The 26,057-nt window shown below is 45.5% G+C and overlaps 1 protein-coding gene across 2 annotated transcripts; it reads right to left on the bottom strand.

Moving 5' to 3' along the window:
• Positions 1–23: 23 nt before the first annotated feature.
• On the bottom strand, positions 24–19,424 carry HMGXB3 (HMG-box containing 3). Of its 2 annotated transcripts, XM_035570950.2 has the most exons (21): positions 19,304–19,424; positions 18,735–18,882; positions 18,146–18,320; positions 17,094–17,657; positions 16,379–16,477; positions 14,723–14,854; positions 12,608–13,020; positions 12,087–12,262; positions 11,684–11,781; positions 11,015–11,113; positions 10,368–10,517; positions 8,363–8,664; positions 6,823–6,950; positions 6,073–6,204; positions 5,609–5,793; positions 4,784–5,003; positions 3,570–3,703; positions 3,057–3,173; positions 2,485–2,694; positions 1,562–2,034; positions 24–1,453 (listed from the first exon to the last, which is right to left on the bottom strand). In XM_035570950.2, the coding sequence occupies exons 2-21, from the start codon at positions 18,878–18,880 to the stop codon at positions 1,441–1,443; spliced, it is 3,966 nt and encodes a 1,321-aa protein (XP_035426843.1). In that variant the 5' UTR covers positions 18,881–18,882; positions 19,304–19,424; the 3' UTR covers positions 24–1,440. The 2 variants fall into 2 exon arrangements, with proteins under 2 accessions (XP_035426843.1, XP_035426844.1); XM_035570951.2 differs by having other exon boundaries at positions 24–2,034.
• Between the last annotated feature and the right edge of the window lie 6,633 nt (positions 19,425–26,057).

Below are 26,057 nucleotides of genomic sequence, written 5' to 3'. Positions count from 1 at the left end.
TGAAGGCAAAAATACCAACTCACTTGGCCACAGTTTCACCCCCAAAATTGGAGATAATTTATTAAATTTTATCACTGACTGAAAAAGTCACTAACATCTCTTATAATAAGTTAATATTCTTAACAGAAAAACCCCAAGCCGTAATTACTGCATTTGCTCAGACTTAATACATTTACTTTTACAGTACGGTACTCAATAGGTTCCCCTTCACAGAAGGGAGTTTTCAACCACACCATAAGCCTCTGAATCTTCCCCGCTGCTCACTCAGACAAAATAAATTCCCTGGATGGCAACTTAGCAGTTCAACATCCCCCTCCTCTCCAGATCACAGCAAATGTGTTCTTCAGCTTTGTTGCCTGCAACAGCTTCACAGCAGGCAACGCACAGCTTTATAACCGGAGCCTAAAGCGTTCTTTAGACATGCTGTAGGAGCAGAGAAAGCAACCTGGGCAGCAAGAGGCTCCTCTAAACCACAAGTGCTGTGTGGACACAGGCAGGGCAAATATGACACTTGACAGAGTGCTGCGATTGCACACAAGGATGCAACTCACCCAGGGCCTCCTGTAAGGGAGGACTACAGAGCTCTGCTCACTCTGGTGACCCTGCATTCATTGCTTCTCCTTGATCCCACAAACTGTCTTTGTGATTCAGTTCTAAGAGCAGAATAACAGAAATTCAAGTCCTCAAACAAAACAAAACAACTAAAAAAAAAAAAAGTGTCCAAGAGGACAGCATAGAAATTTGAACGTCCTTCCTGTTTCCACAGCCATCACCTCATACATCCCCCAAATGAACTCGACTCCCTGGGGCTCACCCGATCAACTCTTACCTTAACACACAGAACACCCTTCACTTGCTATGTGTTTCAGCTTCTAAATTATTAGTGCTCATGTGAGGGGACAAATAATTCCAGAAACCTGCAGCCAAAGTACTCACCATCCTGGATACAGGACAGCCTCTAGAGAGGCTCCCCACAGAGGGCATCTTAAAGCTGCACGGTGGCTCCTCCTGCTCAACTATAGACTCTTTGCAGCCAACACAAGAGCTCTGCAGGATTTCCAAGCAGGAATCAGTGTCCTGAACTCATCTGTTTTGAACGTTTTGAGGAGAATTCTTAGCTGTCTGCCTTTTGTGACCGCTTCCACACCCCCAGCCCTGCCACCAATATGCACAAAGAAATCAGCAAGCAAGATTCAGAATTAAGAAACCTGTGCACTTGACCACGCATACTCCCTGCTACCAGAAATGCCTCTTGCTTCTCCACTCACCAGCTGCAGGGAGGACAACAGTTCACGCAGCCGAAGAGTGGGTCCACTGCACACCTTGGGAGGGAACTGCAGCCTTCAGCAAGGAGCGTGGCAGACCCACTCATGGCAGCACTTGTGACACGCTGGAAGCACACAGCTCTTTGGTCATTAACAGCAGTCAAAGCCACCGGAATCACACCTCCAACCTGTAAAAATAAATTCTCAAGCCAGACAGCTACCCAAACCTTGCAGAAGCTGGTCCAGTCCACCTGTCCACACAACCAGAATGAGAAACCAACAAGCTGTTTTGTTACTCAGCAATGTCTTTATCATCCTCCTGCTTCTCTTCTTCGTCCTCTTCCGTTTCCGTTTTAATCTGGGCTACTCCGAGCCGGTAGAGAGCATCCCGAATCACCACCTCCCCTGGCTGGCAGCTCTGTACGATCTCCTGGATCTGTCGATTCACGATTTCCCTGCTGGTGAGGAAGTCCATGAGGCGGTTGTAGAGGTAATAATGTGTGGCATTCTCAAAGGTGATGGGCCTTTGGCGGACGTTGCTGGTTTTGCTGTCACTGATAGCGGCAACAATGGCGTTGTAAGGCTCCAGCTCCCGGCACAGGGAGATGCAGTGGTGCCGAGCCGTTGGATCTTGGTGACTGTTCTGCTCCGAACCAGCGTGAACAATTCGGCGTGCTGCTGACTTGGTGATAGGGTGCTGAACAGAGTGCTCAGCCACAGTCACGTCTACGCTGTAGTGCTGGTCTAACAGTTCAGGGCAGGACACGTACTGGGAGAGAGAGAGATGCACACCAGGTAGAACAACAACAAGCTTCCCCACAGTTAAGAAACACAATATAAAGCTACTGTTCAGCTCAACGCCAACCAGATCTACAACTTGGGACGGGGGAGGGCCAAGTCATGCTTCCCCTGAATGCCACAAAGGTGGTTCTATATGTTCCCCACCCTTATGCCCTCAGAGATAATCCCAGGGCACTAGCAGCTCTCTTCCTCTCCCATTTCTCAAGAAATAGCAGCAGTTTGAGGGGAGCTGCTGTGACAAAATAAGCTACATGCTCCAAAATTCATGAGTTGAACTGCTACAATGTACTGCCAGCACAGTTCTCCCCATTAAAGAGTGGGGACCTAATACAACACAGGCAACACAACACTTTCAGCTCTGCTCAGGAGCTATGCGCTGCCAAAGCTGCGAGTCATAACATAGGTGGACATAACTAACCGTTGGGGGATCCATAGGGTCAGAGAAGCAGCCCTGGTTTTTGCCCCACATCTGGGAAGCCAGCTCAGGACAGCAGATGTCTGCACACAGCGCCACCGAAGAGGCCGTATCGACAACATACACCGGAGGCCAATGACGTGAGGAAACCAACAGGTCCACGTGATCCCGTGCATTTTCTCCTCTTACTATGTATTTTGAGCCACACACAACCTGGAAAGAAAGGGATTAGTGGCAAACAGAATAAAAGAATCTAAGAAAAATAAATTCAGCTTCCTTTCAGGTACTCCAGACAATGTAGTAACCCGACAACCACTTTTTCTAAAGATTTTCATTCCTCATCGAACACATTCACTTCATCCTGCGCAGAACTTCACCTCAGCAGCAACATCAGACACAGGTTTCAGATCACTAGTCGATAGTGAGATATCTTGCAGGACTGCTCACACTCCACGCCCCCAAGGCAGTGTGTTTCATCCAAGGCTCCGAGGGACCCACTCCACTCTTTCTGTTTCATGAGGGAGCTCCTAAGTCAGCTGATTGAGAATAGCAAGGTAAGAACCAGCCTTTCTCACCTGATGTGGACACACTTTGTAGATTTTTCCTCCTGTGTGATGAGTAGAAGCTGGTTTGATGCTAGTCCCATTCTGGACAAAGTCATAGAGAGCCAGGAGGGAGTAACAGAGCTGGTCCTAGAAAAGATAGGCCCCAGAGAAAGTCTGTACATGACAAACTAACAGACTCTCCAAAAGAGGGAGCAGGCTGCAGACAAGAACTTCCAAATCTAAACTTGCATGTTGTCCAATAACCTCCTAATCCCGCAGCCAGCAGCACGAGGATGACAAGCAATTACCTGATATGGAAATGGTAATTACGGGCTTCCTTTTTTTCCCAGCCTACAAGAGTTCAATTTCTTTCACAATGTGTTAGTAATCCTATAATCTGCAGGCACTCATTTCTAAGCCACTCCTGCCCCGGTACAGTCAGATAAGAAGTTTATTATCTAGCATGGCAAGTATAAACAAAGGGAAGATAGTGACAAACAGTTCCATTCCTAAATAGTGGTATGTGGGTAAACAAACCGTTACCTTTGTATCTGAAGCCTCCCACGGGATGTCACACTGTGTCAAAAAGCTTTGCAGCTCTTCCTCGCTGTAAGAGCTTATCAGCTCAAGCCTGAAGTTTTCTTCCTGAAGTAGCCTCACCAAGGCACTCCCATTACCTGCAAAGGCAGGAAACAAGTCTAAGCATTCCTTCTCAGGAAGGGAAGTCACCAAAGTAATTTCTTCTGAAGACTGCAGAAGCAGGGACTGCACAATCAACTGCCAGCAAGAGAAAGCTGTGAACAGTGCTAATTCCAAAGCGAGCCACGGCCCACAGTTTGCTCTAACCCTTTGCTAGTGAGGTTGCCTCTGAGCAGACTGAGCCCAGGAGAACTGCAGGCTCCACGAGCACTTGTTCAGCCTGTTGCTTATAACCTTTAACTAACTGGTTGGACTGATGTGAGTATAAACAAGTGACAGCAGATCACAGAGAAGCGTGACTGCTGCTTTTGGACTGAGCAGCTCCACACTTGCCATTCACATCTCCTCCCTGGTTCTTTCTCTGTAGCTCCACTCCCACGAAAGCCCACGTAGCCCTTCTGCAGCTCAGCTCTCTACAGACAGCCGTAACCCTCACGGCAAAGCCAACTCGCGTACTTGTTAAACTTACAAAGCCAGTTTACACAAATTTCAGAATATCTAATACCTAGAATGTTAAGGGAACCAGGTGGTGACTGAATTTAGCTCTTGTTCATCTGAGCTTATTCTTCTTAGGGCTTCTTGTTACATGCAGTCCAAGCCCTGAATATACTGAATGCTGACAACACTGATCAGGACTAACACATCCATCTCCTAGGCTTTTTTCACATCCTGTTGAAGACTTATTCACCTTCCGAGATACCAAGCACTGTCTGCAGCTTTGATTCTTGCTGCTGTAAATCTAACATGAAACAATACTGACTGGCATTCACGTTGTGCTTGCTTCCTTCTGCACTGAGACCATGTTATTTCATTCAGGGTGCAGTGTTCTCATGTCCCCCATATTTCAAATGCATCAGAGCACAGCAGTGTATTCAAGATTCACTGGGCAGGTCAAAGCTCAAGCTGCTCAGTATCCTGAGAACAGCTGGACTGCTCCCAGCAGTCTTCTCTTATCTCAGCAGACATACCTTTTATAGAGTCATACATCTCTAAACATCACCAAAATACTCAAGTCATCACCACATCAAGTAGTTCTTAATAAGCACTTCAGCAATTACCTGGCACTGGCTGCGCATCCAGGTTCTTGTCCTTCTCAGTATTGACCACCACTGCTCCTCTCATCAGTGGAGGGAAGAAAGGAGCAACAATAGAGGCATCAAACTTTGTGATGGGGATGCTAGAAGGAAAAGCCACCTGCTCAATCACCTCTGTCTCCATTGTGGACCAGAAGTCTTCCACATTCACTTCACTTGATGCCAAGAATTCTGGCCAAGTAAACTAGAAAGAGCAAGAAACACACTGGTCAAACACAAATAACCATAGCTCATTCGAGAATTTTGCGTCAGGCTCACTCAAGGCACAAGGACTACCCAGAAGTGTGTTCAAGCCAAGTATAACAGGATGACATCAGGCTCCTATTCTGTCTTGGAGTTCCCCACAATCACTTTTCTTTGAGTGAAAGTCCAAACTGTTTATTTGACATAAAAGCCAGATGTGCTACATACTACTACTAGGGCACTTTTTGCCATTAGGGAAAACAGCACCTCAAGGAAACTGCTGTTGGGAGAAAACAATAAAAAAAAGGTAGAAAGATTCCTTTGTATCAGAGGAAGAATGCCAAGTCCAGCAAATTTCAACAAAGATCCCTACTATCAGAGGCTACTGGACCAAAGCTGTGGTCCAGAGACAGAAGATCTTGTTTTCCTGAAACACCTCTAAGAGGAAGTGCAGGCATCACCACTCCAGCCACATCCTCTTGTCAAGCATCAGCAGAAAGCTGGTCACAAAGGCTTCGTGTAATTACCATGCATTACAAAGACCAGACTCAGCAAAAGTCGTTATGATCTGCTTTGAACAGGATGCGAAGTTTGTGAAAAGCTTACCTCTATGTTTTTCAACGCCAGGACATTTTCCACATTCCTCTGGGCTATTTCTACCTTGGGGGTTATGCCACAGATTCCACAGATCATATCGTTGTAATCCCGGACAGTGAGGCATTCAAAGGCCCAGTAGCCATTGCACAGCAGTTCCTGGAGCTGAGCCTGCTCATCAGAGCTCAGGCTTTTTTCTGAAAGGAGAACATGCCACTGTTACAGCTTTCACTTCCTAAAGGCAGTAGAGAGGTAGCAGAACCTCTCCTATGCAGAATAAAAACAATCCTGTCCTCCAGAGAATTGCTACAGAGAACTGGTCACAGAGGTATTGTTGGGTTTAGGAAGTGATTTAACAGAAACACACCACACCAGAAGAGGTGGGTTTTCCTTTTTTACAACCTAACAATCATTAGCAGGTCACAAAGTTTGGTGTGTTATGGTTAAAAAAAAAAAAAAAAAGAGGGAAAACCCACCAGTTTGCTCCTGAACAGAGTCGAGAATGTTGCCAACAGCCACTCTGGGATCCTCTCCAAGTTTAATGTGGTTTCGGATTGCAAACAGAAGATCCAGGCTCACTAGCAACTTGTTACCAACATTGAAAAGGCCTGCAGTTAAAACAAGACAGTTATTGTCTGGCGGGTTCCAGATATTCCTCACAATGAAACATATTCCTTTCTTAATGATATGCAAAACACTTTTATGATTACAGTTCAGAAGATCAATGAAAACAGCTGAATAGAGCTTATGTGACTATTCCCTTTGCACGTTAGCAAGATTAAATTATTTTCTAGCCTTGTCTTTAAATTAAAAAGGCTACAAGGAACAACAGCCAATGTATCTCCTTGGCTCCACGCTGCCTTGCAGGAAGCCCACAGTGACTGCTGCTCAGCTGTCACCATTCAACACTAAAAAATAAAGCACTGCAGAGATGTCTTTGACTATGAACTGCCTCACAGAACCCAACATTTTGCACTTAGACAGAGGAGACCTATAGCAATGAAGCAAGGTATGGTGCTCCTCAAAGTATTCATGCATGTTTTTCTCACAAATATATGTGTACTTACAGAAACGGCAGAATAAAGTAAAAAATAATTCGAGTTTAATACAGTGGGGTACGCAAGAGACTTTTCTGTGCAATGACAATGTCCTGATATAGTCCCACGGCTTCTGAAGGGTTTAGTCTGTACTCATGCTGTAAGTTGGTATGCTCACTTTTTTCCTACCTGTATAAATATCCGTGAAGCTATGGAGGGCCAGACACTGCAGGTTCAAGCACACTTTGACCTGAGCTGTAACCACCTGTAATCTATTCGCTGTCAGCAGCCAGCACTCCTGAGGACCAGCAAGAGAACTGTAACACACAAACAAAAGACAGCTCAGAGTTAAGTCAACAGGTTTTTCAGTCCAGGACTGCAGTTAACATGTCAGTCTAAGCCAGTTCACATCAATTCACAACCCAAAAAAAGTTTCATTTTTAAACGGATTCCCCTGGCAGTCAGGTCACTGTTCACATTCTTTTAACAGCACTACAGAATCTCTCCAGCTCCACGTATTGAGTGCATAGGATTTGAGAGGTGAAGAAAAGCTACAGCCTCAGCTGCCCTGAGAGCAGCATCAGCCCTATTGCTGCAGAGCAGCCAACAGTGACTAGTAACACATTCTGCCCAAGTCTGTCCCTGCACACACATACTCTGAAAGGCCGCCTCCCTTACAACAAGGCTGCCAAGGAGGAAGTTCAGACAGGAAAATGCCAGTTGTGCCCTACTAGCAGAAATGTAACTGTCCACCTGAGAAAATAGGAATTAAATCCAAAGCTAGTTCCTTCCCACTGGCAGCAGCTTAATTAGAGCCCATGCAGGCACATGTGAGAGTCCTACACTCAGAGCACTGCAAAGCAGAGCAGCACAGAAGATTTACAATGCAAAGTTTGGAAGCGATAAGGTCAGGGACAGGGTACAACATGGCACTCACCTGCAAAAATGACTACCTATAAAAAGCGTCTCTGCTGGAAGATTCTCAGTTAGTACTAGCCTGTCCAAATCAAACACCCTTAACTGGCACCAAGAAAATCTTTTTGGTTCCAGAAAAGAGAAACACAGTAGTAAACTACATGACATTTTGTTTTGGAAATGTTTGAGCTCAGGCTTTAGGCAACAGGAAGATGTTTGGCAGACTCAGTGAGGAGATATCCTATGGGCTTTTACACAAAACTAGGTAAAGTAATCCAGCCTGTACACTAGTAGTTTCTGAGAGTCTTTCAGGTTTCAGTTTGGGTACAGGTTCCAAAAAGGATTCACTCAAGCCCACGCTAAACCATAAAAAGAATGAAAACATCATAAGCAAAAAGATCCACACAGCAAACATTCAGATTGGGAAGAGAGAAAAGGGAAATCACACAACACACATCTCTAATCCCACAATTTTGCCTGTCAGCCTCAAAAACATCAGAATAGAAAACAAAGAGGGGATGAGTAATGAAGACTCCATTTCAAAGAAAAAATTACATCTAGACTTAGCAGCCAGTCTTTGATCAAGCTCTCCTGCTGTACGGAAATGGTAACTATGACAAACTAAACAGTACAAGAGAAACAGAAACTGCTTACAGCTATCAAGCTAAGCCTTTTCCACAGACACGTAGATTATTCACTGTCACTTACACCAGCCTCAATATTGGAGCTAAACTAAGTATTATCTCAGGCATACTTCTAACACAGAATACCAGCACAAGGGTGAAAAAGTCACAAGTCTAAAACAGAATCTTACTTCTGTCCCCCTTTGAACAATGGGCTGTTACAGAGGAGGCACTGCGCAGATGGAGACTCATAGTAGTTTGACCAGGAGGTCTGCTCTATGGTGACTGTCTCCTCACTCACGTTGGACAGGATGAGCCGCGAGCTGTTCAGTTCGTGGATGAGCGTGAAGACCTCGGCCAGTTCTGATTCATTCTCTGGGATCTGCATTACTTTGCGCAGCAACTGCAGGGTGGATTGGCGCTGGATCTCTTTCTGGGATGGGGTTAAGGGCTCACTGGTGTTCAGCACATCAGACTGGCCTGGACTGACCTCCTAGAGAGAAAAAAAAAACAACAAAAAACGTTTTTTCAGTGAGGCATGTGTGAAGATGAAATATAAAGAAGTCCAGAAAAGTCACAAGAGGTAGGAGAATCACAGTAACCTTTGTACCCAGTAGACTTGACTTCTACTTCTCTGCTCAATCAGTGATCGTCGCAGACAGTAGCTTCAAGCCTAAGTTACTTCACCTAAAATTATTCGTTACAGCCCAGACTTTCCAGGAACTCCAATTACGTTGCTAAACCACCACAGACTTATCACTGTACTGGACTGTTATTGCAGGCATTGAGGATTAGGAAGGGGAGAACAACCATCAACAGGCATACAAACATTTCAATACACTTGGCAATCACCACTGCCTTTCTCCATAGGTTATCAGGCACATTCTCCTGTATACCATGGCCAGACAGCCATGGCAGCCTGCGTAACTGTACAGGTGCTAGGACAGACAAGTGTTAAACTAGAACTAGGGGTTGCAATGTATGGAATACACCGATCGATTACAATTGATCAGCCACCGTTCTTTCGTACAGGTGCACAAGCATAGGAGAACTGAACTCCAGGTGGCACAGAAGAACAGAGAGAACACAAACGAGCTAAGCTGTTTGATCACCTAAACCCTTCTGCTAACATTTCAACCTGTTTTTCTGTCTAGTCTTAGCAATGAGATAAAAGATCAGTCCAAAAGCAGAGCCAACAACAAACCGTGTGATAGGAATGTTAAGCACAACTAAAAACCAGAAAATTTAAAAAAAAAATGAGGAAGAGACAAGCCACATGCCTCTCAGAATGCAAGCTGAGCCAAGCGTACTGCTGTTCCCTACACATCTGCTTACGTGTGGATTTCACACAGGCCATTTCAGTTTGTTTATTTTTTGTTTTATGTTTTTAATATACAAAGTTATGAACTTCAAAATAAAATTTAAAAAAATCAAGTGAAAGAGTAATACTACTGCACAGACTACAATGCAGTTGTCTGTCTAAACGCTGAGTGGGCATTCCAGCTACGAACAGGACAGCTTTTTTTTTTTTTTTTTTTAAATGGCAAAACAATTCTGTACAAGAAAAGCTGAACTTTTAAACTTTGAAACTTTGGGAAAAAAAAACAGATTACCCCAGAAACAAACAAAACAAAATCCACAATACGCTATTTACATCCAAGTACAAGAACAGAAGAAATCTTGAACAACATCGTTCTACAACAGAATGAAAATACTACATCCAGAAATAATTTCAGGCTGGTAGTAAGTCGCGCTACAAACCCCTAAAAATAGGAAGCTCTAATACACGATGTACTAACTCGGTTGACATTTGCCACAAACTGGTCACAAAGCAGAGCATGCTTGGAAGTTTTTTGATGAAGTCCGAAGTTCCACAAAGCTGACACAACAAATGTGACTTCAGGGGTGATTTCCCCAGCATGTAGTAACATACCATAAGCATTTTTAAGCTACAGAGACATCCAGTGGTAGAACTGAGTGTTGTTTCAGGCTCAGAGTGAGACAGACACCACCATTGCAGAAGCTGAACAGTAAAAACATAGTCACAAGTATTTTCAGTAGGACATTATTGTTAGAAACAGACTTACCATAATGGAAAAAGAAAATTAACATGTTCCCATGGGAACTTGCAAACTAAGATACTTCCCCACCCACTCCACAATACTGGTTTGAAAGACAAACCATTCCGAACCTTACCAGGGATTTTGCTGTTTTCTCAGCTCTGTCTTTGGCAAGATTGTAGCCACAGCTTGGACAGATCCGTGGCTTGTGCCTGTTTGTGTAAACGTAACTACATGAGGGGTTCTTGCATTTCCCTCTGCCACGTGACGTTGCCAGTCCCAAATCCTGGAACGACACAAAAATGATGTTTGTTGACCTTGACTTCTACATGCTAACATGACTGTAGAATACTCTACTTGACTATTATATGCTTTTCCCCATTTTATAACACCTAGAGTAAAGGTTAAAAAGCAGGCCCTATCACTTTGTAGGTAACATTTTAACCAGTACTCAAATGCTTTGAGGCAAATCCCAGAGACCACAGACACTCCACACAATAAACTCATTCAGAAACCACTGAACCTCCCCACTTAACTCAAGGAGGCGATGCAAATTATGCCAGAGTATGAAGAAAAATCCATGTCTTAGCAAGGTCCCAAACATGACTGCAACACGGCACAGAGAGCCCAGATTAAGTCAACAGATGACATATACAGCACAAATGGTCACATTAAACACAGGATAATGTTTCTGCAAGTCAGTAAAACAAAAACCACAGAACAACCTCATCCCAGAGATGACAATCCCCACAGTGCAACTCAGACCATCTAAAAAATTCTCACCAAAGTTACAGTGCAGCTGTACTTGTAGGAAGGGAACACATCTGGTTTGACCTCCACTACTTTAACCTGGGATGTGCTGTTGGGCAAAGTGCTGTGGAGCTAGAGATTGAAAGCAGAAGAAAAAAAAACAAAGAACACCCATGAGACACCTACTACTGAATACACACAACCTGTAAACAAATACCTATTAGCATTTTTCCCCCCAGGAAATCTGATAATGTTCATTTAATATCAGGGGACTACAACGTGCTGTTTTGCACACTAAGGCTTTAAAATTCAGGTAGAAGTATTCCAGCATCTTAGCAAGCTTTACTTCCTACTCAATCATCTTTCACAGGTAAAACAGACTCCCTCAGCAGTCAGTACTACATGTTAGATTCCCAAACCACCACCAGATCCTCAAATATCTTCTGGAAGTAACCAGGAGGTTTTCAAAGCAGCCGGACGAAGGATTGTCCAACAGCATCTCTCAGCTGAGTTCCTACTCCTGGCCATCCAGCCCTCACACTGCTTCAGAGCCATCTCATAAAAACTGTCGGTCACAACTTCCATCATCATAAGGGTGCTACATTCTCATATTCTATTTCTCAGCACTCAGCTCATACCCCTCATTAGGGGAAAATAATCCCAAGGAAAGGATTGTGCATTCGAAGAACAAGCCACAGATACCTTTTGTTCCTCAGCACTTGGCGGCTGCAGAACTGCCTGACCCAATTGTTTCAGCGTACTGGGCTTCAGGCCTGACGTTCTCACAGGGGGATGCTTGTCTTGAAGAAGGAAAAGAACGCAGCAGGTTAGATAAGAAAAAACAAGTCCTGTTTTCTTCTTCAGTAAATGAAACCAGAGTCACATGAGATTTTCTTCCTCTGAACTTGAAGTGACACAAGCAGGTGTTTCATGTCCCATTTACCTGCCCTTCTAGTTAGAAAGAAATCGAGGGTGTTTTTTTTTTTAAACCTAGGATAGCTCACTATCTCCCTTCAGACACGTCTTAGTATTTGACAAAGACCACTTCAATATAGAGAGGAAAGACAACCACTCCCAAAGCATACCAGAGAACCAGTATTTTTACCAGTGTTTGCAAACGCCTGTCTCTTGCTAGCCTGCTCAGTGCTGGCTTCTCTCCCCACGCTGGCTGGTGCGGGCAGAATTGCTCGCATGGGCCTTGCTGCAGCCAGCAAGGAGGGCTTCGGTCTTGGTTTACTCTTTACTTCTTGCCCTTTGTGTGCAGCAGCTGGAGCATCAATTCTAAAAGACAAGAGCTACAATTGGAAAAAAATTCCACGGTTTCCCTCTCACCCTCAATTTTCTCCTCTCTCCTGTGCTTTATTAGCGCAATAATCACAGTTATTGCAGTAGAAAGGAGAAATAGTGCTAAAGATACATCTGCCCTGTGACTACCACGACAATTTCATTGTCACTTAAAAAAAAAAATTAACTTTGATGGACAAAACCATTTCAAAAGAACGATCTTGAAGTGGCAGAAAGCAGACAGGACACAGACGGTCTTGCACAAAGCACTGCCAACAGCCTTCAATTTCTTGGATTTGTTCCATCAGCACACATCAGACATCATACACTTCTGTAACTCACCCCACTGGCTTTTTTGCAGAGGTATTTGGACTCAGCACCTCAGAGGACGGCGGCACCCCCAGCCCTACGCTATCTTTTTCTGCCTGCTCTGTAGAAGAGTCTCCTTGTGGCTGGCTCTCTTGACCAACCATTACTCTGGCAGCAGTCCCTCTGTCTTCAGCAAGCACGCTGTTTGCAAGAATGTGAGCCTCAGAGATGATCACTTCCTCCCACTCTGTCTCCTGCATCTGCCCTCCAGCAGGCACAGCATTCAGCAGCTGGCTGACCGCTTCAGAGCTTTCCAGGGCAGACTTCGAGGTACTCTCACAAACAGCTGCCGGTTCTGTGAGCACTGACTGTTGACCTCTTTTAGTTGCCGGAGTTTTCAGAGAAGTGCCTGAATTTGGCTCAGATTTGATTTTTGGTTGCTTTTCCTGGAAACAAGAAGAGGAGCACATTTCAGAGGTTCACATAGCCTGGTTTGCCATGGCCTATTCAATGCTGGACCAAAACAGCAAAATCCTGAGTGTTTAAGCAATGAATTGCACGTGAGAGCAGAAATGTCATCTTCTACAACAGGAAAGTCCCTGTTAACATTTTATCTAGCCTCCTGACAGTTTTACTTTGAAAAATCAGTCTTCCTTAAACTCTCTTAAATATCACCATTAGCGTCAACATCACAAACTCATCGGCCACCCTCTGGAACAAGGGCCCACCTCCTACACTCCCCTTTCCTACCTTCAGCTCTCTGATGCTGTCTGTTTTTCCATGCTACTGAGGAACCAAGGGGAGCTAGATACAGAACTTGCATCGTTTGGATTAAATTGCAGTGTAGTGCAAAGGGGTGCAGAAGCACTCAGAAAAGCATGCATCTGAGGGAGCCAGGAAATACAGAATTACTCGGGACGGTTTTTCAGCTTTAAGCGAAGTTTTACCTTCAAGACTAAGGCTACAAGAGCTGTGTACTGAGGTCAATGAAGGTAAGATGGAGCACGGAGCTGGTAATAAACAAATCCTATCAGAGAAGTAGTCAAGAGTTTCTGGTGTGATAAACACATGGATTCTAAGCTTTCTCAAGAGTTTATGCTCAGCAGAATATTCTAGGTTTCTAAAACCAGACATCTTCTAACATAATCCCTTTTTTAAGGAACAGGAAGGTATGTATATACTTAGTTTCAGTCCTACTGATGTTACTACCAGTAAAAAAAAAAAAAAATGCTGCTGCATGTTTTTCTCCAAGGCATGACACCATAAGAATAAATGAAACTGTTTATGCAAGCATGTTCCCAGAAGAGCAGCATGTAACTGTAAGACAGAAGGAAAACCTTCCCCCTAAAATGTTTCAGTTCAAATCAGCCTAGGATTTAACAGAGCAGGCATGCCATATTCAGGCAGAAAGACCTTTTTGCAGTTAGCCATCTATCTACTTCAGCAGGTTTACAGCACAAAAGATATCGTTGCTGTTTGTATCCCAGCACACCGTAAGCTCAGCCATCAGGTCAGACTCTACAGTTTGTGTGCTGAGAAGGTTCTTCCCCCTAAATGCTTAATGAATCTAGACACATCGGTTCAGGACAAACGCACACAAAGTCACTGAAATTTTAACAGCCAGAACAAATTTTCACACTGAGAACATCCTTTAATTTGGGCCTGAGGGGCCTTGTTCCAGACAAATTTCATGAACACATCTGTTCAGAGCTCGGTAACTACCTTTACATTGCCAAGGTTTAAGGAACTTGTTGTACACAGCTAGTGGAGATTCCAGTAACTTAAGTATCGTAGGTATCACGTGGAGAAAAAGTTTTCCATTCAACAACCATGCCCACAACTACACCAAGATCTGGAAATCTCCTTCCAAAGGTCAGAACATCGAGAACGATCAGACACACAGCCATGAACCAACAATACCCAACATTTCAGCTTCCACTAGAACAACTATCATATGGCTCCCAAATGATCACACACCTACCATTGCTCAGAATTACTCTTTCTTTCTGTTGATAAAACCATGTTGAAAGACCACCACAAAAATCTCAATTTGTAGAATAACTTCAAACACAGGCCTAGAAATTTCACAGGCATTCACAAAAACAGCACTTCTTGCCTGAAGAGAAAGAGAAGGGAAAGCGAGTTTACCTTCGGGATCCATTTCCCTCCCAGGAAGTTCCCACATGCTGGGCATTTTGGTGGCTTATGTCTGGTGACATAAGTGAAGGAGCAGCCAGGATTGGTACAATTCCCATGTCCCCTGCGAGTATAGGTGGTTGTCTGAAACAAGAGTCGCCAAGAATTTCTCTACAGAGCTGGAAAAAACACCAAGCTGTGCTCATCACTCCCTTGTTCCCCGGTAAGCACTTCACAAACATTATCTAGCAACTCTGCCAGCCCTTTGCTATTATTCATTTTACCGACCAGCCAACACCCAGCTGTACCAGTGACTCAGCGCCGTAGTTACGCTGAATTTCAGCGTTCAGTCTGTACACAAACCTTCAGTATTACCAGAACTTGGATCAAATTGCAGAGCAGAGATGAACAATGCATATAACCTACAGGAGAAGCTAACCTTATGCTTTCGGTGACGTAACAGCTCTCCCATGAATTTGAGTCTTAATAAGACAACTTAGAAATGATTCAAACAGCAGTCCACAGTGAGGCAATATGCACTTAATACATTCATGTCAGAGTGACAATATTTGAAGACAAACACCTGTGGAGGTATTTTTCATCAGTAAGGTAATTTGTTGTTCTATGCAGTGCTAAAGTACTCCCTGGTGCTTTACTGTAACTCACAGTAAACTGCTGCAACAGCAGCAGCACTGCCAGCCGCTGCTCATAAAGACAGCTAAACCAGTCTTTGCCAGGACTACTACACCTACACACAGAACTTTTGTCAGCACGGCACTTCTCAAAATTCTGTACCTGCCACTCCTGAGGGAGCTGTTGTGCTGTGAGTCCCTAACTAGGGCTGATTTTCCTAGAAATGCAAGTGCTACCATTAAGGAAAAGACAACTTAGGCTAGGTTCTTCTCAGGAACAAAAACCTGATGCATCTCCATCCTCCCTAAGACACCAGGACAAATATTACGCTAGGTACCACTATAAATACCTGCAGTGTTCCACCAGCTGAGAGCACAGAGAACCCAGAAAAGAGGACTTCATGCAACCTTACACACCACAAGAAGCTGCTGTGCTGGCTGCACGGTGAAGTCTCACAATGATTACAGAAATACAGGTGGTCAGAGCAGTGAGATTAGAGAAATAACAGCACTGCTCCTCACGCAACAAGCCACATGAACTTTTCTCCAGGGGTTCTCAAAATCTTAGGTTACTGCTCCTCTCCCATCACGTGGGGAAAGTGACAGCCACCACGTGACTGGGGAGTTCACGTGTTCCTGTCACAAGAGCGGATTCTTGCCCTCAAAGGGATAGACACTGGCATTTTATGAAACAGATATGCCTCCAAGCAGAGGCCATACAAAGCAACACAGACCTTGAAAAAGGCAACAAAGAAACTGCTGTTAGCCAGAGGGGTTGAGATAGCGTTACGTACTCCTATCTGCTTCCAAAAACTCCTTGAGGGAGAAGGCAGCAGGTCTATAAGTCAAAGAGCTCCATTAGAATACACAAGGCGTAAAGGCAGGGACAAGAAATCTATCAACTGATCTGATGATTTAAAACTGGACTACCTTCACGAACTGTACCATGATCAAACCCTTCTTACTCTGCCATCTTTAAGACAACCCTACGGTAATACATCCATATCGTGAAATACCACGAGACTGAATTTCTTACCAACTTAATTGATGTTGGGTTCTCCACAACAGAATGAGCTGGTAAAGGTAACATAATAAACTGTGTAGCAGGTGTGGAGGAAGTGCTCTCTTCAGTATCCTAAAACGAAATCAAAGGGAGATTACATGTAGAAGACAAGACACAAAGTGGCCTGTGTCCCACCCTTCTGTGAACACTGCTGCTGAGCGTGTGTGTATCTTGAGGACTGATGAGACCAGAAAGCGGGAAAGAAGAGTGATTGTTTCAAAAGCCTTACCAGGTCTGCTCTGGAAATCATCCAACTCTTCTCAACTTGAAGCTGAAAACAGCAGACCCAAAACTTCACAGCATAATGTTTCTGTAACAGATCCCTAACACCTCAACTTAAAACTCCCTTCTCTCTGCAGCCAAGAAAACAGCTCTCACGCGCACAGAGGTAACCTGTTTCTTCACCCCAGAATCTTGTAGTCCAACTGCGGAAGCCACCCAAATTATTGTTAAAAGGAATATTTTTTTAAGTCTCTATCAGTCATCTATCATAAGCGATAGCAGCATATAGTAGAGAACCTGGAGGCAGAGAGACAGCAATCACCGAGGTAAGAAAGCTGCTGTTTGCCACACTACTGCACAACACCTCCTGCAGCCACGGAGAATCTCAAGTAAAGCATGTTAAACAGCAGTCGGACATCTCTCACGAGAAGCTGACAGGATTCTGAGGGTCCCTAGAGTAACTCACCCTCCCGGTCACCACGGTCACCACAGACACACCATCTGAAACCTGAGGACGGGCCACAGCGATGCTCCCGTTGGGGATGTCCGTGGAGCTGCTAACTAGAGTCTCTTCAATAACGACCCGAGTCGTCTGATACGGCTGCCCTTCTATTTCCAAAGAAGCCTCATCCAAGAGGACGTCCCCAGCCACTTTATCTGTCACGGGCCCAACATAGTGAGAGAGAACCTCCGATGCCACCACTTCTTCCACAGGCTCTGACTGACCAAAGGAAGCAGTCTCTTCTGACAGTCCTTCGATGGCGATGCACTGCTCAGAAATGCCAACGTGGCTCGAGTCCACAGAAAGGATGTTCTGCACAGCATCACGGGGGACATTCGTGATATTGGTGGAAGCTGTCAAGCCTTCAGGTGCTGCCTGACCCTGTGTCACACACAGTTCCAGTGGCTGCCGGCTCCTGTCCTCCTGAAGAGTGGTTTTGGGAATAATTATATAATCTGAGCGAGGAAGAATCTTACGGAAACCTGGAATGTCTGGAACTACTGTAGTTCGAGTGGACACCTTGGAGTTCTGTTGGCAAGAACAGAGTACGGAATAAATGAAAGAAGGAAAAGGAAGGGAGTCAGTTCCCAGTCCTGCTTTTCAGTAGTTTAGACGTTAGAGCTCAAATGGTTTCCTGAAAGAGTTGGCTAGGAAGTTCTCCACATGACAGCCCGCACTCCCTCTCAGCACTGCCTTTATCACCCACTTTACCACCCATCACCCTGATGACATGACACAAGAAACTACCGTTCCCATCAGCAGATACCAGACATCTCCATCCTCAATTTCAAAACACGATCCCTTGATTAAACAGAAGGCAAAAGAAAGAAAGAAATCCACTGCCTCACACGCTGCTTCTGTACAGGCGGTCGTAAAGCAGAAACACAAACGGGAATCTGTAGCTAAACGACTCTCCCACAGCCAGTGCTGTGTAAGCAGTTAAGTGCCACAGCAGTTACAGCTACCGGCCTCTCCCTCTCCTCACACGAGAAAGAACTGCAGGAAAGGAGACTTACCGGGTCCAATCCTTCTTTCTCTAGCTTGGCTTTCTCCAAATAATAGCTTTTTTCAGCCACGCTGAGCAACCTCCAGCTCTCGCTGATCTTTTTGTTGATTTCAGATTGAGGGAGGTGGGGCAGCTCTTTCTGTACTTTCAAGTAAATGTCATAGTAGTACAGGAGGTAAGCAGATCTGAAATGCAACCAGTGACAAGCATTAATGTCATTCTACAGCAACCCCTTTGGAAGAAGAACTTCCTAAGATTTACACTGGTCTCAAGGACAAATTATAAGCATGTTATATTCACTGCTATTAGCAAAGGCATTTTTAAAACCAAATAAAAATCAAGATTCTGATGAGAACCTCTGCAGTAAGGAAAAAGAGCCTAAGGCAAATTGTTCTAGAGAACACAGAGCTTAGATCAAGCACTGCTAGCACTCATAAAGGCACACCAGAGTGAGCCCAAAGTGTCACGCTATTTTTTTTTATGTTTTCTATGCTATCAAGTGTTCCACGTGTACTGCAACGTTTATTCATATAAACTGCTGCAAGGAAAACTGCCCCCACACTCAAGATAGAAAATAAACGAAGGCAGAAAGAACTCACCTAGGCTTTTTGGCTTTTTCTCCATGATCACCCGGACTTTTGTATTTCTTCTTCTTCTTCGAAGGCACTGGCGACGCGTACGTGTAGGCGCCCTCTATTTCCTCCATCACCACGGTTACCTCGGTGCCATCGTAGGGAGCCTCCATCGCTAGGAGCACACACCAAGCACACACCTCGCGTTAGGGACGTGCCGCCTTACGGAACACCTCTCTCCCTACGGACTGCTCCTATCCATCCCTTCCAAACCGACGACAGCGTCGCTTGCAGGCCCGCCTGACTTTAACCAGCCAACAGAACTAGGAGCTACCTCCTCACTTATTTTTAGAAGGAAACACCTTTTTTTAGCGTGGCTTTTATAGCGTGCAAGCGTGCTGTGAGCGCACGTAAGGGCTGCAGCCCCCCCGGAAGCCCTGAAGGAACGTTTGGCGATCCAGGGGCGCCTCACCTCACCCCGCTGCCCCCCGGCACCCAACCGCAGGCCCCGGGGAGCCCTGAGAGGAGCGGCGGGACCCCCACGGCGGCCCCCCGGATCCCAGCCCGGGCCCCACCGGGGCAAGGCCGGCGCTCACCGGGCGGCGGCGGGCGGCGAGCCGCGGTCACATCGCAGCCGGGGGAGCGGGAGGAGGCGGCGGGGCTGCGGGCCGGCGGCGGGGCGGGGCGGGAGGGCCCCGCATGGTGGGGCCGGGGCCGGGGCCGGGGCCGGGGCCGGGGGCGAGGCGGGGCCGCACCGGACCCTCAGCGGCCTCCCGCCGCCGCCGGAAGCGCTGCCGGGAACCGCTTCCGGGTGGCGGAGCGGCGGCGGGGCTCAGCCGCCTGCCCGGCGAAGGGCGGAAGCGCCGCGGGGGTGGGGGGGGGGGAGGGGAGGGGAGGGGAGGGGACGGACGGTGGCCGGGAGGGGACGGTGCTGTTGAGTGAAAATCTGTTGGGCGAAAGCAGGGCTGGGTGTCTGTCGCCGGCAGCTGGAAGGGACAAGTGTGCACAAGCAGAACCATATGGGCTTGTTGGGTGGCACTGGGCAGGCTGGTGCCCGTCAGGCCATCCGCAGCCGCTCTCCAAGCACCACACGACACGAGCAGCACCGTGCTGCGTTATCCAGTGGCCCCAAGCAGGCTGGTGCCAGCCAGGCCGCCCGCAGCCCCTCACGAGCACCACGCGTCCCTCTCCCTCCTGGTTCTCCCCAAGCAGTGCCCAGACGTGGCCCCTTCTCCTCCTGTACCGGGGAGGCACCGGGGCAGAGCGCTGCTCCTTGGCTCCCCGGCCTACCAACACCATCAGTCCCGCTCGCATTCCCAGCCAGGAGGCAAGTGAAGTGGCAACCCAAAATTCAGACCCAGCCAAATAGCCTTGAAACCTCAATGGCCAAGGCGGTGGTTGGTCCAGAGCCAGCTGGTGGTGAAGACTTTCCTGGCACGAAGCATGGTGTCACCCTGAGTGCAGCCAACCCAAACGCCCACGGGATCTTTGAGTCCCAATGTTTCTCCAACAACATTTCTCCCTCAGTTTTGAAGAACGAAAGTTGCCGTACAAAACACATTAATTGTTTTCTTGCTGTTCACAAGCACTGAAAATTAGCATTTTGCTCTCCGGGGAACAAATAGCCTTATAGGGCTATATACACATAGCCAATTCTTTGAACCCTCTGGAAAGCGGGGTATCGTGCAGCTATTACTTTAACACGTTTTTTAAATTACACATTTTGGCTTTTTTTCTATTCATGTCTATTTCTGTGTTTTACATCATGAGTTCTAACTTTAGAGAAATGTAAACCACATCTATCTTCTGCCTTCTCAGATCTCAGAGAAGCAGAATAAGGGCTCCTCTTGTCTAGTAAGTCATTAGTAAAACACACAAAGTAGCGATATGACAGCCAGTATTAAATCTGCAACCAGTTATTTATTCTCCTGAAGTTCTGCAGCCGTTTATGTGGTCTGCTTGTGTTTATGCGCAGATAATTGGTGCAAACTGTCTGTTCTGCGTCAAACCCTATACAGCTTAATCCAAACCATGTACTTTTCCAAAGCTCCGTATTTTATCCAGATCAATATGCGACGGCTAGAATTTTGTTGAAATTATTACCTAGCCAAATGTTTGGAAGAAAAGGCTGATAGGCTTCACAGGACTAACGAACTGAAAAAAATAATAATTTGAGAGAAAAAAGAAAAAAAAAAAGAAAAAAAAAAGAATGAAAGCAGCCATGCTTCCCTCGTTTTTTTCGCAGAGGAGCTTCTCACTGCATGAATGTTGTCCGTTGTGTCAGGAACTCAAGCTGTTTCCTTACTTGGGCATTTTGACTCTTCCGTGGACACACTGCTTTATCTCAGAAAAGTGATATTAGCAGCATGTAAATTAATTTAACTATGCTGTAATAGTATTGTGAGGAACAGAGGAAGCTGCTGTGCAGCAATATCTGTTGTAAGCCCGAGGAGCGTTGCAAAGGAGCGCCTGCTGCTTCAGGAGAGAAGCAGTGCTTTACTCCCAGGATTCTCTGAGCACCGTTGCCTTGCAAAAGAAAACACTGGAGATTAAACAGGGCTATCCCCCTTCGTTTCACTGATAAAGTACAAGGGCCACTTTGAAGGAGTTCAAAAGACAACTGCTGAACTACAGAAGGTACCAGCATTTATTTTTGAGTTGACTTCAGAGAGAGTTGACTTCAGAGTCTGCTTAAATAAATGAGATATCGTAGCAGATTATTATTACTGTCATCCATCCAGACCTCCCTCTTCTGTGAAGCCTTGCAAGGCTCAATCCTGTCTCCTGTTCAATCAACATCAGGTTGTTCAGGTACAGTGGGGCCGAGGCGCCTTTTCCCAATGAGTGGCGTGCAGTTGGACATCATCTCTGTGTTAGCTCTCAAGCAGAAATGCTTTCCAAGATAGTGACCGTGGGATTATGCAGCCATTTGAGGGCAAACACACACTGAACTAGTTCCACCGTGGCTCTGCACACGTCTGCTGTAGCTCCCATCTCACTGCCACTCATGGTTTTTGTGCTGACCATAACTGCAACGACATGATAGAGCAGCAGTCGGAGAAATGGAGACAAAGAGTGAGCATCAGTCTGCCCGCAGAAGGTTAAAGGAGCCCATTTTCCCTCATAAATGTTGCAATTAAGATGTTACTATTTTTAAAAAGGCACCAGAGTAAAAGTACAAAGGGATTTGTTATATTTCTGATGAATTCTGGTATGTTTGGGAACTGTTTGCAAGAACAAACACCAGGGATCTCAGAAATGTTAACATTTTCAAAGTTTCTAATTATATACACAAGTTTCTGGCTCTTAAATGTGGCTGCCTTTGTCGTATTGAACAGGTAACTCACAGCACAAAATTATCAAACAAGAAAAGAGACCAAGAGTGGTATGTTTGGTTTAAATTAGGTAGCAAAAAGTATCTTCTTGTTTTATCCATAATGAAATAACTGTTAAATCGAGAAAGTTATTGTACCAACCTCTCATTTAGTCTTGCAGGATCATAAAAATTTCAATTTCTCAGCAAGGTTGCTATAGCCTCACATAGTGCTTGGGGTTCCTGTATTTTTTAAAGCAGGATCCGCCTCTCTTCTTTGAAATGGCTTTGGTTTCCAAGTCGCCATTTAACCAAATCTATTCAACTGTAGTCAAACTAGCACATCTTTCACAATAAGTGAAATGCATTTCTTTCAAAGAGGTTATATAAAACATTTTCAAGACTTTCATTTAAATTCTCCTAAACAATAAAATAGGAACAATGATTCACATTACTTCTCTATTCTAGTTATTTCAGTAAAATTGTTACCAAGGCTTAGAGGTGTCCTTCATATTTCAAAGTAAAATATGATCTCTGCCCATTTTTCTGTCAAATGAGGTATGAAAATAATATATGTTAGGTGATGAAAATAATAAAAGCTATGAGAAGAGGCACAGTTAAAAAGACTAATACTGTCTAGAGGGTTTATGAAGAAACCTAGCTGAGGTTGTGATACATTTGTGTAAAATAATGAACAGTACAAAGAAGGCTAGTCAGACATTCCCGTTCCTTCTTTATTACAGTTAAAGGAAAAGGGGGAGCTTTTGAAATTCAAATGAAAATTGAAATTTTTAATTCCATTCAGATTTGGAAAGTGAGATTGAAGGGTAACCATTCACAACCGTCATGAAGAAATACCTGCAGCTTTGCTGCCATTTCATCACAGAGGAGCACGATACCTCTGCAAGTGTCCAAAAACCAGTAAAGCTTCATATGGAGAACGCAGCCATCTAGGAAACTGCATCAGGATAAACAAATAAAATGACTTCCTGTTTAAGAATAAACTCACCACTCTTTAAAGGACTAGGAAAAGTTCCCCAAAGCCGCACATCACCACAAGAGTACATTATAGAGGGTAGAATACAGTGCTGGTGGCTCTTAGAGGCAGAGTTGTGACTATGACACTGTCTCTATAGGGCCTTGAATATTTTTTCTTTAAATAAACATTTTTATTCTACTCATTTCTTTCCCCAGGAACACTGAGAATAGTGTGTCCTTGTCCCTGGTTTTGCTGGCATTCTTCCTGGAGAACCAAAAAAAAAAAAAAGATGTCACCTCAAGAAATGGATTCTGAGTTTTCTCCCGCTCTCTGAGACTTGTGTTCACTGCTTACTCCCAAAACACCCAGTGGAGCCCTGACACCCTGCACGCTCACAACGGCATGAAGGCCCCAGCAGAACTGCAGAATTAGCCGTGCAGAAAGCAGAGCAGCTCCTTCCAGAGCAGTACTGCTGGCCAGGATGGGGCAGGCTGTGCAGGCACAGCAGCTCCGCGCTCTGACAGCAGCCATGCCCATGCGAGAGGAGGGAGTCGTTATCTTTGGGGTCGTAAATGAGAGTACAAGACAGAGCCAGCACAGGGCCTGACAGCTCATCCCCCAGAAGGCACATGAATTCTGTCCTTCTTGCAATTTGCAGCTGTGAAGTGTTATTATTTTCCAGTATTCACGCTGTGCTGCTCTCTCTGACAGGACTTATTGCCTTATATTTTTACAATTTAGTTAAGTAGCATGTAACACTTTGCCGAAATTAGTCAAGATAACTGCCTCCATTCTTTACTGAACATGGTAATGAGTTTGATCCATGTTGGTTTTTTGTCTGTTTTTTTCTTTTTCCCAGAGCAAAGTGTTTGCCCAGATCCTTTCACAGCTTGTAAAGTACAGAAATGTGTTTCATTGAGTGGTAAATACATTCATTAGGGAGGAGCTGCCACTTACAAAGTCATCACCTTGGGAAATTAGTGTTGTTGGTGCCGAGCCTGTTAAATGTGATAAGCTTGACTTGGTCTATGTGGTCCATGAAGGAAAAGCTACTTGAAGACTTGGCATTTGGGGTTGCAGCTCTAATGTGGCACATTAGCTGCAAAAGTAGTGAAACTTACCCTACAGCAGTAATTAGATATGTCATGTGAGGCAGGTAAACACCGCTTCTCACTCCCCATTTTAATGACGAAAAAAACTGAAACACAGAGAGATGAAGAATACTTGAAGATCAATATCCCATGGTCCTAGTGAAGTTGCTCACTGGTTGACACAGATAGTTGATTCTAACCCTATCTCCGTTTTTTTGGGGGGGTTGGGAAGGAACCAGTCCCAGGTTAACCACCATACAATAATTAAATTTGTAGACTTTCTCCATCTATGTCCTACAGCTTTCAGCATACTTGCATCTCTGAGAGTTCAGAAGAATATGTGACATGTAGGATGTCCTAAAATATTCCCAACCCACAGCTGGTGAACTGGACAGACATTCCTGTCCCTGTGGGACTGCAGTGTTTAGCACTGCTGCCCATAGCCACAGCTGTCACCAGAACAGCAGGACTCCAGGGTGTTCCCGCATCACTTCTTTCTCAGAAACACTCAGACAGCAAGGAAAGGGAATCTTCAAATCCTAGTCAAGGTCTTGGCCCATGTTTTCTGGCTGAGAATATCTAAAGTCTTTGCCTACAGTGCAGACAAAAGACCCATGTGGCAGGCACACAGCTGTAAATTAGTTGGCACAGGTAGGGATTTGGTAGCTGTGGAGCTGCAGCAGCAGGCTCCTCTGGAGGAGCTGGGTAAGTATTCCTCAGGAAGATCGAGGACCGAGCCCCACTGTGTCACGGCAGTGCTGGTCGTCACCATGGCTGGATTAAAGCCGACTTGGAAATGCTGGCAGAAGTTACCCTCGCTGCAGTGTGGATGTGCTGTAAAAGGCTGCGCAGTGCCAGCAGTAAAGGCAAGCCCCAGCAGCTTCTCTCCTGGCATGGCACAGCTGGTGGCCTGCACTAAAGGGTAAAACTTGCCTGGGTAGGAGCCAGCAGAGCCTTCTGAGAGCTGAGCTGGGATTGCACACTGAGGTCCCTCAGGACCTGGGAGCAATGACAAACTCCATTGATTTACGGTCCCAAAGTAGTGAGGCCCTGTTTGTTTTTGTTTTTAATCTTGCCTCCTGCAAGATAATGAAATACATATTTTTTTAAAGATAGCCACCAGAACAAGACACTTCTTGCACTCACATCTTGCCCTGGAGAGAGGATGGGAGAATGTGAATCCCTTAGTGCTGTATCACAAAGAACTCGGATACCAGTACAGCCAGTTCGAGGTACACCGAGTACATGGGAATCCCTCCAGAGTCATGTTCATTCTCCTTCTCTGCAGTGTATATGGAAACGATGAGGGTCTAGTTTGTTCTCTGATGTCACATTTGAGGTACATCTGGGATGCTGACAGCGTGCAGAGCTGCAGGACCTTGAGCAGCATGACCAGGAAAGAAATCTGTCACCTTCCCCTTCTGTGGGAGCTGATGGCTTGCCCCACACTGGTGGTGTGACGAGTGCTGAAGTGCCACACACCCAAGAGGAGGGCTGCAATTTTCCTGAGCACAAAAAGCAGCTCTAACTGTCAAATACAAAAGGTGCAATCCTGGACTCTGTGATGTTAATCTGTTTTCAAACAGAGCAGCTGAGAGAGGAAACAAGTACCCCGATGGTTCATGTTTTCACAGTGACATTCAGAACAACTGCTTCTCCTGGTGTTTTAGACAGGATAATGCCACTGCTGAGTGCAATATTGTTAATCTTCTCCTCGCTGTTTCCACTGAAGAGGAGAACATCAAAGCTTTAACATCTGCACCTCCTACCTGGTATCTGCCTGCTGTCTCTCTCCCCTCCCCTCCCTGGTTCCCTGCTCCATTTCGAGCTCAGACACTCGCCTTATCGCATTCAGCAGTTGTCTGTTGATTACAGGAATTAAAAAAACATCGAGCCGTGGCTCGGCTTGCACGACATTTCTAAATGTCTGCAAGTCCCTAGCAAGCAGAACTCCGTGCCAGGGCCTC

This window comes from Cygnus atratus, chromosome 14 (genome assembly GCF_013377495.2).
Source record: "Cygnus atratus isolate AKBS03 ecotype Queensland, Australia chromosome 14, CAtr_DNAZoo_HiC_assembly, whole genome shotgun sequence".
In the NCBI taxonomy this organism is placed as follows: domain Eukaryota; kingdom Metazoa; phylum Chordata; class Aves; order Anseriformes; family Anatidae; genus Cygnus; species Cygnus atratus.
Note: the sequence above shows the minus strand (reverse complement) of the source record. Positions and strands in the feature narration are given on the sequence as shown.